Here is an 18,062-nt window from a genome sequence, read left to right on the forward strand (position 1 = left end):
TTTTGCTTACTAAATATGCATCCGAAGACTATACCTCGCAATGATCATCCCCAATTTTAAATCCTTGAGAAGGAAGAAGTCAAGAGCAAACTAACAGAGATATCTGCCAACATATAAAAATCAAAAACAAATATGCCTTTGAAAGTTAAATCTTTGCTTCTCAGACAGATAGTTTGTAACAGACATCTTGAGCACTTGAAATATAGCATCCCTAATTTTGAACCCATCTGAAGAAATTAGAGCAAGATAACATAAAATATCTGCCAACAGATGAAAGTCAAAGGCAAATATGCACCAGGTCAAAATATTGCTTCTGACAAACAGTTCTGTAATAGATATCTAGTGCATTTAAAATAGTGTCCCTAATTTTGAACCATAAGAAGAAATTAGAGCAAGATAACCATTAAAAAAAAAAAAATCTGCCAACAGGGAAAAAGCAATAGCAAATATTCAGTTAAAAGTTAAGATATTGCTTCTGACAGAAAATTCAGTATTAGACATTTTGTGCATTTAGAATATAGTATTGATTGAAATCTCCCAGCAACCATAACCTATATTACATCAATACATATGTTCCACATTGTTTCCAAGGTTTGAATTCGAAAAGAAGGCATTCTCCATGCAAAGGCTGCACAAATAAGATGTCATTTTCCTTCACCAGGCCCTCCAAACAGATAGCCCAAAGAAGAGCCGCCACCAGGTGCAGCATGGACTTTGGTTGAGGGTCGGTCCTGCAGCAGAAATGCGGAAAGAAACTTACCACCAATCACAACATTATTTTAGAGGGAAAAAGATTCAAATTCCAACCACGTGGAAGACAAACTGAAGCAGATCTCCATTTTCTTGGCATAGGAATGATTATTTTTGTTTCCTCAAATTTTGTGCAACATTACAACCAACGGTATTGACCAATTTCCTTAAAATGCCACCAACTTAGAACTCACCAAGAAAAAAAAAATCTATGTGACTATGATGTCACTGGATTGTACGAAAAGCATACAGAAAATGTAACAGAATCTGAAGTAAACATGCATTTGAGTAGTCAGATGTCTCCAAAATAACCTTTTTAGTGTCCATAAAGTGGAATTAGCGCTGTCCATGACATTGTAAACCACTTCTGACATAAATTCATAACATTGACACTTACATTAGGAAGGAAGCAAACAAATTTAAGCACAAATAATACCGTGATGAAGTTGCCAGTGTTCTGGCCATCGGCAGAGTTACTATGAATTCCAGCAGGAATCTGCTTGGTCACATCTACTGGTTGAGGTTTTGAAGGAGGCTTAATTACAGGTGCTTCAGCTTGAGCGTCACTTCTTGCTGGTTTTGGAGCCTCCCCATCGCCAAAAAGATAGCCCAATGAACTTTGTCCGCCACCACTGCTAACTCCACGACCCATACTCTTAAACTGCTTTTGGAGGTCCAAAAATTGCCCAAGAAAATATTAATAAATATAGTAAATAAGACAAAGGATTTTTTTTTTTTTGGGGGGGGGGGGGGAGGGGGTTTCAAGAAACTGAGATTCTCGAACAAATTTCCATGAAAACATCCGTCACTTTTAGTGCATGTCAAGTGCATAGAGCATGAATCAAATGTATCTGTATACAGATAAGCACGTGGTTTTACACTTTCGTCAAACAGAAGGGATCCAAACCATGATTGGCAACTCAGTAATAAGCCACAGATAACTTAATCAAGATGCAATGTTGCATGCAATTAACTTGACCTCCAGACTATCTCGTCACTACTATCTTTCGCAACGTAGTTTGTTACATTTAGTGACCGTGAAATATTTCAAAATCATAGAGTGGAAGTTGGAAAAAACAATGGGCGATTCCTTGTCTTCCATGGCAATACAAATTACAAAGCAACGTTAAATCCAAAATTTGGTTTGCAGATCGACATAAAAAGGCAATAAAGCCAGGTAAAGTATGCATTTCCTTCATCATTTAAATCCCTTCATCTCATAAACATGCTTTCAGTAGCCTCAATCTGAAAATAATCCCCCACCATAAATCAAGCAATCACATATACGGCTTAAGAAGACAATGGCATAACACCCCTTAAGAATATCAACTAATTCCACATAAGATTAAATGTTTTTCACCCACTTAACATACAAAAACCCATAAATCAATCTAAATGCAAAGATACAGCCAGCAGAAAGCAAAGCAAGATAATGAAAGACGCTACAGTGCCACTACCCACTAAACAAAGAACATGCGAAAGTAATTAAAATGTCCGCAGGGATCCACATAAAAAAAACGTAAAAGCACCTTGCAGATCACGGAAACAAGGAGAGTTTCGTCAAAATTAAACCAAACAGAAACAAATAAGTAGAAGAAAACACTGGAATCAGTGACAGAACACGATTTGAGCCCAACATCCAAGGATTAGAAGCTTGATTGAAGCACAGATCTGAGAATCGGAAAAAGAGTGAAGAGATTGGAGAGGTTACCGGCGGTGGAATCAGATCTGGAGGGAAGCAAGAGAAGCACAAAAGCACAGAGAGCGACACAGTGAACTGAAATGCGTACGTTATAAATAGGTGGTCTCAGCGACTATATACTTAAAATAATAATAATAGAAAGACGGCAAAAAAAAAAAAGAAGAATAAAAAGAATAAAACCTAAACATGCTTGTTTAATTACTTACTGAAAATTCATAATAACCTTTTCCATATATATATATATATATATTATTTTCTCTTTATTGAACCGGAACGAATGAAAAAAGTGTTTATTATTCTTAGTTTTTAAATAAGTTTTTAAAATAAAATATTTTTAGTGTAAATTTCAGATAACATTTCTTGTTTCATATAATGTTTAAAACTATAAAAATAAAAAACATCAAAATTGAAATTATGGTTGTCATGGATTTATATAAATTATTATCTCTCAAACTGATTTTATTTTTCCATTTTTGTCATTTTTAGAAATGTCGACTATTTAAGACATGAGGATGACAATATTAAATGCAAATGTTTAACTATAAAAGCCCAAAACAACTAAATTAAATACAATTATATAAAATTTTCCTTCAAATACTTATATTCATTGCATAATATTATTATAATCTCTATCAAGAATTATCTTTTAATTAAAATAATTTTTATTGACAAATGATCAGTGTTGAATTAATAATTAAGTTAACTGCATGCTTAGAAACAAAATTAATAAAATGTATTCATATCTACAAGTTATATGGATTTTTTTTTTAAGTGACAGTAAGTTATGGATTTAGTTATCACTTAATTTTCTTTTAGTTGAGCGGGCTACTTTAGACAATGACATCTTATGATGCATGATAAAATTGTGATCTTAATGATTGAACTATATAAAATTATCCTATTGACATCTTTTTTTTTTTGAACATTGACATTTCTAAATAAGATAATCATAATTAGGTGCAACTTCCTCATTTTCAACTTTTATTTTGAGTACCATGCCACGGACAGAACTGATAAAGAATCAGAAATTGTTCCCAATGATCAACTACTTCGTTTTTTAATATAAAAACTGATAGACTAATTTGAGTAGATTAAAAAAAATAGTTAAATTAGTTATTTGTAATAAATATGTGTTATCTTTCTTAAAATATCCTTTGATAATTAAGTGTATTTGTAGAATTATCATTATTACAAAAGCTATCTTAGGAAAAAATGGATAAATATGATAGATAAAGTGAATTGAAGTCTTATATTTAAAACCAAAATAAAAGTCAAACGAGTTCTTACATTAAGGACTGAAGGTAATATAATTATAGGATAAAATTTATTCATTATCACCCAAAAAAAAAATTATTATGCTCCCAATGATATAATCGTCGATCTCTTTGCATTTATGTATAATACGTAATCTGTTTAGGAAAAAAACTACACAAACTTGATTAACAATTAAATAAGACTACAAGGACCTACAAATTCATTTTTGTTATATACCAAATTTTATCTAATAAAACAGTCCTTTCATTTGCATACACCAAACATGTTGTATTTGTTTGTTTTATTTTAAATATTAAGGGAAAAAATATTCATTTTGTACAAATTATTGAACGTTTAAGTTGAGACAAACTCAATAATTTGCACTAATTTCATTTTGTATTACAATAACAGTTGAGGGACAATTATCTCCACCTAATATGAGCGCTTGAGGAAACAGGAGAGAGATAGAATATTAATTAAGCTCATATTTTAATATCATAATCGTACTTTAGTGATAACAATAATATATTATTTTAGTGTATCTGTGTCTTAACACATTTGATAAACATAGAAATATAATGTGATTTATTTTTTCAGTTTGTTTCCCTTTATGATAAAGACAGCATATCTAAGTATAAAATTAAACATATAAGATACCTTTCTGAACGTTTTGGCTAAGATAATCCAAAGAGGACAAGATTTTGATTCTCTAATAAGGCCAAAAAAAAAAACATAATAATTGTTCGATCATAGCTATCAACTCAGTTAAAAAGAGTATTTTTTTTAATTCTTCAAATTAATCATGATTGACATTAGTTTTTAAATATTTTCTCATAAAATAAAAAAATTTAATTTAATTCAAATTTTAAAAAATGAAAATAGAATGCAATAGAAGGTGTACAGAGGTTAAGATTTAAAAAAAAAAGGAAAATCGGTAATTAATTATTTCATGTTTGATCTCTATCTCATTTCATCTTTCACAAACATATCTATATCTATATTTTTTTTAAAAATAATGCAGGACATTTTGATTTCTCTTTATAATTTACTATTATTGATTGAAATCTCAAAATTTTAAGGTGCTTATTTTAATGTTAACATTTAAACTTAAATTTCAACAAGTCTTGCACCAAAATCAATATTTTTTTAACTATACAAAATTATATATATAACGACTATATCAATTATATAATTATATTGTATTGATATAATGAGGATATTGAGGCCACTTTAAAAAAGAGAGGCCATGATTAAAAGCAACAAATATTATGGTCTTCTTTGGTAATAATTGTACTCCTCCGGTCCTTAATATATGATCTAATTGTTGATTGGTTTTAATTCTAAATATAAGATCTATTTTTATATTTATCAATTTTCTCTAAATTACCCCTATAGATACCTCTTCAATCATAATCAAGTAGAAGAGGAAAGAGAGGTATTAAGAGAGATGATTATGGCATTTTAAGAAAAATGTGTCACATTTCTTATAATTAACTAACTTACCTACCTTCTTTAATCTAATCAAATTAATTAAAAGGGTTTTATATTAAGGATGAGGATTATTTAACATATATGCCCACGTTGGAAGGCAAAGCAAAGAAAGCAAACTGACAGAATATATTCTACAATCTACATTCGTTTCCCTGGCTCTTAACTTCTTGTCGGATATATAGTTTTTCTTTTAATTTTTTTTGGGTCAACTTGTGGGATATAAATACACACACATATAGTTAAAATAGAATAAGGTAAACGCATTTACAGAATATATGCTATCTTCACCAAAGACGTGAGAAATCAAAGAAAAATTAAAACCTCAGGAAAACTCAGAGAGACTAGCTTAATTAATATAAAATAATATTTTGTGTCTTTAATATAAAAGTTAAATAATTAATTTGGTAATATTAAGAAAATTAGTTAAATTAGTTATTTGTAGCAATTAGATTTTCTAAACTACCATGTTTAATCATGTGATGTATTAGAAATATCTCTTGGTTGGAACTACTTCCAAATCAATATGGATATTTTGAAAAAGAATTTTAAATTTGAGAGACAAAATAAATTGAAATATTATATTTAAAGCCAAATATAACCTCTAACTAATTTTTATATTAATCACTACAGGGAATGTAAGCTTAATGCACATAGCCTTCATGAACTACATGTCATATACAAGTAACCATTTCTGAAATTTTACAATGTAATCCTCTGAACTCCACATTTATAGATGAGTTTTTATGATTAGGTTTGTTCATTATTATATGCACACATTTAACTATAACATCAAAAAGAGTTACATTAAATAAAAATAGGAAAAATCATTCTACTGGCACACACATATTTTCTCTTAATTTTTAATTTGATACTTATGTGTTTTTTTAATCTTAATCAAAATCTTTAATTTTGTTCATTAGCCTCCATTAGTCCTTGTAAATTGCTATGTTAACATAAGTACCTTCAAAATGATTTTTCCAATAAAAATATTAATTTGTAATTAAATAAAACATTTATACACGAGTCACATAAGAAGACCAAGTTATTAAAACGCAATTGTTATTATTCTTTAATTCAAAAGAAAATTTCCAGTTTAAGAAGAGAACAAAATAAAATTCAATTCACTCAACCTATTCAAAGCGGATAAGCACTGTTCACTAATTTTATATAAGAATTCCAAATCTCAGCAATTATTGTTTCCAGATGGACAGTGAGGCCTTTAAGAATTCCAATGGAACTGTTTCTGAGCTTATTCTGAAGAGACTATGAGATTTGACAGAGAACTTGAACTCAGGATCTTACTTAATTAAAAAGAAAATTTAAGAAAAAAGATTTGTTTAATCAAAACATATGAAATATTATAATATTATTAAATTAAGAAGCGACATAATTTGTTGTTGGCAAGAGATTATATTTATATGGAAAGTGGTAAACATTCCATGTGGGGGGCACCTGTTTGAAAATGAGACAGCATCATCACACTTTACAAGGATTGGCCTTGTTAGCTGCCTTCTTCCCCAAGTTTTCAGTTTATGTCTTGTTATCATCAAAAGATAAGGTATGTGGTACAACCTATAATAAAGAGTCATGCACATCCACCCACACACAACTTGTTCATGATAAAAAATATTTTAACTTTGGGGCTAGTGGGGGATTCTATATATCCTATATATATATATATGTATATTTAAAAATAATACCCCATTAAACAAGGGGTGTTTGGTTTTAGTGGGAGAGGTTTTGATTGTTTATTCATGATGTTTTGAATTCAAGTTTTTGTAACTGAAGAAAATATCTTTGAGAGAGCAATTCTCAGTTAGATTCAACAATACTCCAATATAACTCAATTAAATAGTCATATATATTTTTTCTATCCTAAATATAAAGGCTGGTTGTAGAGTTTATTTTGTTTACCTTAATTATAAGACTTTAATATACTTTGTCTCTTAAGTTTATGATTTACCCTAAATAATTCACCCTAAACTCTTCTTATTAATGGCACATATTAAAGGAGCATTCCATGAGGTCTATACATAAAAAAAATAGAGTAAAATACATTGGTTAGCCCTTTATTTGCATAAATTATAGAAATCTCCATAATTTTCAAAATGCATATAAAACTTTTTTTGAAATTAAAATATATGTTATACAAACCACCTTTACATGTTTAAGATTTATTTTTACTAATCCACAGCTAGTTGACTGTTAAGTTTGACTTCTAAACTTTATTTTGACCAAAAATCCCTCATTAACATTAATATTTTTGAACATTTATATCTATAAAAAATAATTTTGATACAACAAAAATAATATAATACACATATTTTCAAACTTTTTAATATGTTATAAAAGTTATTAATTTTGATTATATCACAGAATTATATAATTTTAATTCTTCATGACATATTGAACTTATTTATTAGGGTTTCTTTTAAATGGCTAGAAAAATTGTAAATACATATTTTTTTATCATATAATATAAATTATGTGATTTGAAACATTATATGAATCATTTGAATCATTTGAATTTATAATTTAAAATTTTAAACAAAATTTTTTTGTTGCAAACATTTATAACTTATTTGATTGATTACATATTTAAAGAATTAATTAAAATTTCATTCAATTTTTTAATGTTCACATTACTAAATTACTTTATTTTCTATCCCAATATGATAAAACATTTAAAAAAATAATTATTTGCAACAATAAAAAAATAAAATAAGGTACAAGAAAAAAATCTTAAATTCTTAAAAATAGTTTTAGTTAAAATTTAGAGATTGGTATTATGAAGGATTAAATTAGTATAAATAAAAAGTATTTCAAATGAAATTTTAATTAAAAAAACTTTTTAGAATATTTTAAGAGAGTTAACAATTTGGATTAAGTGTATGTTTTTAAAATAGAGGAGATGTTCGTATAATTAGGACAAAATGCTTAGAGTATTACTCTAAAAAGTAATATTTCTTTATATCTTTTATTTTTAAATGTAAGACTTTTAAATTTATAATATTTTTTTCTAAATTCTTCTTATTATTGATTGCACATGGAGATTATACAAATACAGCTGTTAAAATATTCATACTTCATAGTTGTGCAAGTTGATCTGAAGTTTTTGATAGAGAGGGAGTCACTGATTTATATAAAAATAATAAACATATTTTTGGCATAAAATATAAATAATTATATATGTGTGTGTGTTCATGGCTTGATTTATGTCCAATAAAAATAAAACATATTGATTATGTCCATAAAGGTCCTCTGAGCTTCAGGTTGAGTCCTTCCATTTGCCTCATGTCAAACAAGGATTACGTTCGATCTTAGGTGGGATCAAGGTTGCAAGAGGAAGGTCAAGATCGTTTGATCATTACAACCAAGACAAAAACAGCAATTCCCCACTTTCATATTCAAACTAGATGATAATTAAGTAGGTCATTCATGTGAATGCACACCTTTTAGCTGGTAGGTTTGATATGAAGAAGTGCAGTATTGTTGACCGCAAGTTTTTCTTAGTAAAGACTTCTTTTTATCTTTAGGGTTTAGAATATGAATTGCACCTTTGTTTCTTGTATAAAAGGGAAAAAAGAAGAAGAAGTAAAAGTCATATTATAGGGCCCTGAAAGCTTGAAAAAGTAGAGAATGGTGAAAACCCATGGCCTTCAGATGGCATGAAGGCTTCAAATCAAATTCCAATTACATCATTTTAAGTTGTTTGGATTCTACATACATACGCATAAATACACGTGTATAGATATATAATTTTGCATTTTCAGCTTTTAATAAGGCCTTAGACCAAATTATCTACTCCTTCAGTTCTAAATATAAGACCATTTTGTCGTGTAATTTACACTATGAAAGGGATTTTATATTTAGAACCGGGAGAAGTATCTTTTATTTGAGTTATTCAGTATCTATTAATGAGTCTAAAAACTTAAGACTTTGTTTGGATTCAATTATGAAACGTGAGTTCTTGCTAGATGTGAAAGTGAGCATATGTTGAGATAAAAAAAGTTTTTTAATTTATGTTCACATTTATTCATTAAATATATTTAATTAACTTTTCAGTATTTTCAAACTTTTCCCAATAAATAATAACTATTTTTATTTTTATAAAGCAAATGAATGACTATAATTATTTCCCTGCAAGTTTTAACTGTTCCTTTATACTATCGTGAGAATATTCTGACTACCAGAAGGACTATACCATAACACACAACGACACGTGAAACGCAAATATCAAATTTATTAACACCAATGAAAGGACGATGAGAAATTCTTAGGTACTCTGGGAGTATCACCTCACTTGAACACTGTCCAATTAAATCGCACCAAATCAGTGGATGGCAGGCCCACATGTCAGTCTACATGGCACATTTTCAATAGGAAAAATTTTATTAAAAAAATTCTGTTAAAATTGTTCTCTCTCTCATTTTTCAACACCCCTCTCTTCTATTTTCTCTCTCTTCTGCGTCTTCCCTTCCCCATTTTTCCGGACTCTCTTTACTTCTGCTTTTCCTCTTCTTTTCATTATTCTTTGCCAACTTTTCTCTCCTCCTTTCATCATGCTTATCCTACCAATCCATTTGTTCTTTCTTTTCTTCTTCTTTTTGTAAAACCTTTTTTTCGATTTCTCCCATTCATATTGCATCCTCCCCAATTTCACCACACCTCAGCCTCCACAATGCCTCCGCCTACGCCGTTATTTTGTTAGCCAAGGTTAGCTTGTGCTCAAGCTCTTTGAAGAGTGTCACCCGAACAAGATCTCATCTATGAACACTCGATGAATTTTAAGATTATGAGAGCTATGTTTGTTCCCCGGCACTCCAGCTCCTTCATTCATCTTTCATCCTTCAACAAACTAAGTAGTAACAAAACAAAATGGGGCAAGATGGATTTTAAAAAATTTGAGGAAATGCAAGATGCCAGCACCCCAGCTTCTTATTTTTCAGTAAAAAAACGTTACTTCTCACTTTACCCCCATTATGCTTTAGGATTTTGGTATGCTGTAATGCAATCTTCATCTTTGGAAAAAATGGCCAGAGGAAGGACGAAGAGTAACGAGAGAGAGAGGGAAACTGGTAAGGATAATGGGAAAGAAGAAGTAGAAAAAAAAAAAGAGAGAAAGGACCGTCATGAAAGATGGGGAAAGGAAGACGCAGAAGAGAGAGAAAATTTGAGAGGGTGAGAGAGAGAAAAACTGGCGAAGGATAATGAAGAGGAAAAGGAGGAGTAAAGAGAGTTCGGAAAAATGGGAAAGAGAAGACGTAGAAGAGAGAGAAAATTGAAGAGAGGGGTGTTGAAAAATGGGAGAGAGAAAACAATTTTAACAGAATTTTTTTTAATAAAATTTTTCCTATTGAAAATGTGCCATGTAGACTGACATGTGGGCCTGCCATCCACTGATTTGGTGCGATTTAATTGGACAGTGTTCAAGTGAGGTGGTACTCCCAGAGTACCTAAGAATTTCTCACGGACGATACCTATCATCACTAAGTAGCTGTAGATTTACAGCCATATATGGTTTAACATAGCCTTGGGCCCAAATTAATCTGAGGAAAACTATGGGCAAGAGGTTTTATTCAAATTCCTTATTGAAACTTAATTCCCAATTCTCAAATACCGAACGCCAATTAACAGAATCAAATTAAAGAACTAATAAGGAGTTTGGATCAGATCAGATCAAATCTGCAAAAAGCATAGATTCCAATACAAGAAAAAACCAGAAACATGCACTTCAATGGATTTTGAATGTTAAACCGAGCTAACAGTAAGGCTACAAACAAAATGGTATACATTCTTCATGTGACAGCCACTTCATTTACAGATTGTTCTTCATGCATGAAAAAGTATTTAGCAGCAACAAGTAGCATACAGCTGAAAATACCAAGTTTAACCATGGAGCCTAAAATGTTACTACTTTTCTTTCTATCATGTTTTGAACTTGATTCTACATGCCTAGAAAATGCAGAAGACGAGGTCTTCATGAAAGATGAATAGGAATCAATTTCTTCTTTTGTTAATGCTGGATTCACAGAATTTCTCACAACCTGAAAATGGCGGTCACACACAACAGTAGCTGATATGTCTTCTCTTAGAGCAACAATTCCGGCTTCCCTGCATAAACCCTCAAGTTCGGCACCTGTGAATAGCTCAGTATCTTCTGCTAGTCTACAGAGATTGACATCATTCCCTAGCTTCATGCCACGTGTATGTACACAGAGTATTTCATATCGAGCTTCCAAATCAGGTGGGGGCACATACAGCACCTATCAATTCAGCCCACCAAAAAAAAGGGGGGAAAAAAAAGACGAGTGAGATAGAATATTTGAATCCCCCACTTTCCATTTGTTTATAATAATGAAGAAAAGTACTAACTAAGATTAAAGATGATGCTGGGAGATAAAAACAATCAACTCCTAATTTCTTGGGAGTCTCTCGTTTTGATTGGTTTCTCAACATTTTCATAAATCTCAGTTTTTCAGCTGAACATAGTTACATGCAAACTTTATATTGAGAACAAAACCGTGTGAACCACAAGTATGGATTTTTTTTTTGGGGGGGGGGGGGGGGAAGAAAAGTTAGGTAGCATATCCTAGTTCTCACCAGGTCAAAACGCCCCGGGCGCATTAGTGCAGCGTCTATTGCATAAGGGCGATTTGTGGCTGCCAATACAAGGATTCCCTGAAAATTGACAATGGATATAGTCATAATGTAAGGGAGAACCAGAAGACCACCTCCATTCTCTAGAATAGGGAACTTGATTGAAAGAAAAATTATCATTTCATGTAACGTGTACTTTATTCTTTCAATACAGCTTATAGTCAGATACACGGATTTATAAGAGACAACTGAAGGTTAAGGAAGGAATAACATGTTTTCATAAGCAACAGTACACACAAGCAATCACAGAAAGCTTACTGTAGCTTCTTCTAAACCATCCATTTCAGTCAGGAGGGTGGATAAAAGCCTCTCTCCAACCGTACTGCTATTGCTTGAAGAATCACCCTGTTAAGGGAGAACTTCAAATCAGCACTTATGCACAGGAAATGGAAAAAAAATTCTCTGCTCCAATGCACAAAAAATTTGCATCAATGAAGTCAAAAAAGAACTTAACTTTCAATGGTCCAATTTGGTTTTTTTCCACAGCTGACTTTCCTCTCTACATTATTATTTCCCAGAATTTTTCACCAGAAATATGATACAACGTTCTTAGAAGATAATTTACTGGATTTTTTGAGAACATTGTCAAATGCATATCCACTTATTTGTCATGCGTAGTATGTCTGGTTCTACATGGATATGTCATGCAATCATAATTAAACTAAGCATGGATTTTATAGTTCAAATGAATGATATAGAAACTACTTGAAAAAACAAGTTCTTCAGAAAAGCCACCATAAAAATATATATTGATGAGTTTAGAAACAAAGGAAAAAAACTGCAGAATCAACATAAACTAATGGGTGCACTAAAATCCCTGCACATGCTTATATTAAATCAAGCACCTTTTTGAATCTCATATACATGTGTTTGAAATAGTATATGCACGATCAAGTTGTTTTGAAAAATGAAACAGTTCGGCAGGGAAGGGTCATGCATAAGGATATTAACTATAATCAAGAAGGGCATATTTTGCTCCAACTGGGAAATAAGTAATACTCCTCCGGTCCTTAAGATAAGATTTATTTAACTAATTGGATTAGATTAAAGAAGTTAGGTAAGCTAGTTAATTATAAGAAATATGACGTTTTTCCTAAAACACCATAATCATCCTCCTTAATATCCCCCTCCCTTTCTTACTTAATTATGGTTGAGGGAGTATCAATAAGGGTAATTTGGGAAAAACCGATAAATATGATAAATAAGTCTTACATTTAGGACCAAGACCAATTCAACAATTATGTCCTATATTAAGAACCAAAGAAGTATAAGATAAGAAAGCAAAAAAATTGCAAAGTAACCATTAACTATATATTAAGCACTTGTGTACTGATTAACATATTCCAAAAATCATGCATGGGGCAGAAGAACCAACCTACTCGAGTACCCTATTAAATATCATGCGTTGCTCAACACGAGACTAAATAACCTACACTGCCATGATCTCAATTGACTACCCAGGAAAGCTGACATCCCAACAGGTACACGTCAATCGACTTTTGCACCAATCAGAAACCTATAATTAGTCCTTTATGGAGCCACTTAAGTACTCCAAGAGAGATAGGGAACAACCCCCTTTCCATGAGGGATGGGAAGGCGGGGAGCTACAAGTGAGAGAACTAAATCCACTACATACACCAAAGAACAACCCATATTATTTACTGTGGGGCTAAGCAGCTCATACCTCCTTAGTCTCTATGACAACAATTCACTTTTCGATAGTTTGTCACAGGAATTATAAAGCAATAATAAAATCCCCACAGCACATCACAATCATGTTTAGCATAGATTACATATGCAGAGAAATCATTAAAACAGATTAGCAACTCACCGTTTTGCGGCTACCACATCAGCCTCATCAAAAAATATTATGCTGGGTGCTGCAAGCCGTGCCCTATGAAATGTATTCCGAAGCAATGCTTCCCCCTCTCCTACATACATCGAATACATTTCTGCACCACTAACCCATCATCTATCATTTTAAGGTTTTTCATCTCTTATAAATAAATTTTGCATGGAAACTCAATTGCAAAAAAATGCTTTAAATAGAAATACAATCATATGGATCAACAGAATATAAAACAAATCAAAGTATGAGATCATTGATGTAAGGAAAGTACCCCTATGGTCCTATTTATAGGGTAGAGAGAGAAGATATTTTTTGATCCTATTTATAGGGCACTAAGAGAAATTTTTTGTATGGATATCCAATTTTACCCTTCATTTATTATTGTGTTGACTTCATTTACATGAAATATAATATATATTAAATAGGAATAAAGTTGAAAAATTGTTAAATTTTAAATGAGTTAATAAAATTTAAAGTTTTCCTTGCGTTGTGTGAAACATGTTGAAAGTGACTTATAAATAGGATCAAAGGAGTAGAGTTTAACTACCATATGAATCCTTGAAAGATACCACAATTATCAATTTAGTCCTTGAAAGTCTATGGTCATTAATTTGTTTAGTTTTGATCCAAAAGTTTATTGTCATTAGTTCAGTTCTAAGGTTTTAGAAATACATCATTTTTGTCACGAACAAGAAGTTTATAGTTATCAATTAAATCCTAAGTGAGCAATCAGGACTTAAAAATTTTATCTAAAAAAGGATTAAATTGATAATAATATATATAAACTTTTAAGGATGAAATTGATGATAGGAGTATCTTTCAAGGATCAACATATATTTCAAAAAAGCATCAAAAGTATCTCATGTCAATGGAAGGGGTAGAAAGATAAAAAAGAACAAATAGTTGAAATGAAAGAGATTCCAAGAGCAAGCAACTCTCATGTACAGGAGCAACGATAATGTTTTGTAGGACTTCATATAACTAGTTGTCAATTCTCTGACCTAAAAGACTCTATATGTGAATAAATATGACCCAGTTGCATCCATTGGTTTGCTCCATATGAGATGAATACCAAGTCTTAATCATGCAAGGCAGAGGGAAACCCTAATAAAATATAGAAAATTGTTAAAACCTCAAGGAAAAGAAAGAAGCTTGGGCTGCATGTGCAGCAGCTTTGGCAAGGGTTGTTTTGGAACATCCTGGAGGCCCATGCAAGAGAATCCCTCGCACTGGGGAAATGCCCAATCTAGAAAATACTTCAGAATGCTTGATAGGCCATTCAACAGCTTGCTGAAGCTTTTTCTGCTCAAGGATACAGACAACTACCATTAATCTCGGTTGATACCAGAGTGATGTCAAATGTATAATTTACAAAGTACAAACTTTTAATTCTTTTAATCCGCCAATATCATCCCAAGTCACTTTAGGAATTTCCACTGTAACACCTCTTGTTATGCTTGGACCAACAACAGATCTCGCATTGTTCCAATCTTCCATCATTATGCTTAAGAGACCAGCATTTCCATTTGCATCTCCGGACCTTTTAGCTGCTAATGTAGTAGCCTCACGGCACAAGGCTTCCAAATCAGCCCCAACATATCCATTGCAAGATGCAGCTATCATTTTTAAGTCAACACTGGGATCCAAGGGAATCTTCCTTGTGTAAAGCTGAAAGTCAGTTGTTAGATATCAGATTAGCTGACACGGTTGAACTTTAGAAATCAAGAATCCTACAAAACAGCTAAATGGTAGAAAAATTCAACGATGACTTTTAATCTTTTATCATTAAGCAGTTGATAGCAGAATTCCATCAGCATTTCAAAACATAAACCTTAAGAATTTGAAAACGCTCCTCTTCATTTGGGGCAGTAACTTCAATTTCAGCATCAAACGTCCATACCTTCTAAGGGCTGGATCAATTGCATTCACCCTGTATGCAGAAACCAGATTAAATGCAGAAATAAATTTTATAAATAACAACAAATAGAACTGCAGCGACCAGACTAAAACAGTTGTAAAAGACACCAGAATTCTACTATTAAGACCACAGGCTTCAAAGAATCAGGACTAATAGGAAATTTCCAGGTTCTAGCATCGCTTCCAGGAAGAAAGGCTCTAAATGACAGAATATTGTATACGAGCACGTGAATCTTAAGTGATCCATCAAGGCATGCAAAAAGGCTCTAAAACGCCAGATAATCAAAACATTCTTGTTGTAACAACCACATAGAGCATCATATACATAGTATAATAAATATTCACATTCAGTCAGATATTAAGCACAGCATGTAGGTTGAAAAAAACAGATACAAATAAATAATTCTAAACGGTGAGGACCAATACACATTAAACCCTTATGATTTCAATTCATATAATTGTACATATCAACCTTTTAGAACAGAAAAGACAACCTGTTAGTTGATGCAACGACAACAACTCTTGGTGTGGATGAGGATGGTTTATTTGAATCCATCAATGTAAAAAGCTGGGAAGCAATCCGAACATCTTGCTCCCTCCTGCATGTAGAGAATATAGAGAATAATGAAGTGAAAAAAAGATGAAATTAGTATGCATGCTGCATGCATAAGTATATTATCTCTGAATTCACTAAAATCAGTTCAAGCCATGTATTTTGCTTAATAGAAGATATCATCGCAAATGTTTTTGGTGAATTTATGGCAAATGTTTATACATATGACATTAAAAATTTTCTAGAACTCATCAATATTACACTAGCTCAAATATTTTACAAGTAAATAAAGTAAAATAAAACAAGTTCCGTGTAGTAGGAAAAAAAAATTAAGATTTTTTCTTCTGAAACGACAATAGCAAACTGATTTCTTGCCCATGATTAAGACCACTATAGACGGTCATGGTGTGACCAAACATGATCATATCACAGGTTTGTGACCATGACTTGTAATTATAAAGTCTGCCAAAGGCCATCTTTCCTTCAGAATCCGTCAGCAAAGAAATTAGCCTAGTAATGGTTGCTCCATTAACTTAATGGAGAACTTTTAATGCTATCATCACTAATCTAATTATTACGGTGGGGAGTTCTACTGAACACCATATAACATTTTCTCTACTATGACAAAACTGTGATGATGTATTTACAAGTCATTTCACTATAGCAAAACACTTTATGACACAGATGAAGCAAATGCTGAGAAAAATTAAATAAATATAAAACAGAACAGTTACCAGTTGCCCCTTACTTTGAATCTCGCCGAGGACAGAGTACATCTATTTCATCTATAAAGATAACTGATGGCTTGCCACAAGTTGAATGAGATGATGCCTGTGCAAAGGCCTCACGGAGAATTCTCTCGCTTTCCCCAGCATGTGCTTTATGGACAGAATGAGGACTGCAAAATACATAAACAGAAAAATAAGGACAGACAACTCACTTAGACTAGAGCTCTGGAACACAAGATCCCCAAACATAAATTTAAAAAAAGGAAAGAAAGAAAGAAAGAAAGAACCTGATGATTGTCAAATGTGCTCCACATTCCTGAACAACTGCTCGTACTAGACTTGTCTGCGATAGCAATGAGACATCAAATATTAAATATGAAATTGAATTAGCGAAACAAAATGATAATTCTAAACCATTAAGAACAATATATCGCAAAATCATCCGGTTATCTTATCAATCTTAATTACTCATTGCTGTTGAAAGACACCAGAAATGCAATAAACTTGAATTGATTTTAAAGCCTAAACCAAGCATTTTCCAACTAAAAGTAACCTCCCACTGGGTAGCCCATGAAGCCATACTGAACAGAAAGCAAACCAAACAGGACATTGCGTCGCATGACTCGAACTGGAAGGTTCTGTAGAATGCACGAGATATACAAATATTTGTATACAAAACAATTAATTAAAGCTTCAAAAACAACTTGATTAGTATCATAACAGATTATACATGGCGTTCAAGATCAGAAAAAAAAACGCTCACCATTTGAAGGCACAGATATGATTAAACCACGAATTCAACATTGTTCTTTACTTCAAGGACGAAATTACGTTATGTTTATATCTAGTTATCTACCAACCAATACAATGGAAGGAACAGGGTTGGTCCACACCTCTGTACCATGTTAAATTGAATGGAACATTTGAAGAAGTTACCTTTCCAGTGCCTGGAGGACCGTACAGCAGCAAACCTTGCGGCCACTGAAAGCACAATAAAACAAAAAAGCAATAAAACAACAACAGTGGCCTAGAAAGAGATGAATTCATCTAATCATAATCATGCAATCTAGCACTTAAGCATATATATATATATATATATATGATGTGGGAGTGTTCATAGCTTGAACCCAAAACGGTAAAGGGAAAAGAGGGATAGAG

The 18,062-nt window shown here is 31.9% G+C and overlaps 1 protein-coding gene and 1 pseudogene across 2 annotated transcripts; both read right to left on the minus strand.

The window, feature by feature from the left end:
- Positions 1 to 431: 431 nt before the first annotated feature.
- On the minus strand, positions 432 to 2,539 carry LOC114758669 (protein SPIRAL1-like 1). Of its 2 annotated transcripts, none has more exons than XM_028947735.1 (3): positions 2,462 to 2,539; positions 1,187 to 1,411; positions 432 to 731 (listed from the first exon to the last, which is right to left on the minus strand). In XM_028947735.1, the coding sequence occupies exons 2-3, from the start codon at positions 1,400 to 1,402 to the stop codon at positions 645 to 647; spliced, it is 303 nt and encodes a 100-aa protein (XP_028803568.1). In that variant the 5' UTR covers positions 1,403 to 1,411; positions 2,462 to 2,539; the 3' UTR covers positions 432 to 644. The 2 variants fall into 2 exon arrangements, with proteins under 2 accessions (XP_028803568.1, XP_028803569.1); XM_028947736.1 differs by having other exon boundaries at positions 1,187 to 1,415; positions 2,462 to 2,480.
- Positions 2,540 to 10,885: 8,346 nt separating this feature from the next.
- LOC114758667 (cell division control protein 48 homolog B-like) lies at positions 10,886 to 17,951 on the minus strand (annotated as a pseudogene).
- Between the last annotated feature and the right edge of the window lie 111 nt (positions 17,952 to 18,062).

The sequence above is a fragment of the Neltuma alba genome, unplaced genomic scaffold (assembly GCF_004799145.2).
Source record: "Neltuma alba isolate B1F8T4 unplaced genomic scaffold, ASM479914v2 tig00010741_pilon, whole genome shotgun sequence".
NCBI lineage: Eukaryota > Viridiplantae > Streptophyta > Magnoliopsida > Fabales > Fabaceae > Neltuma > Neltuma alba.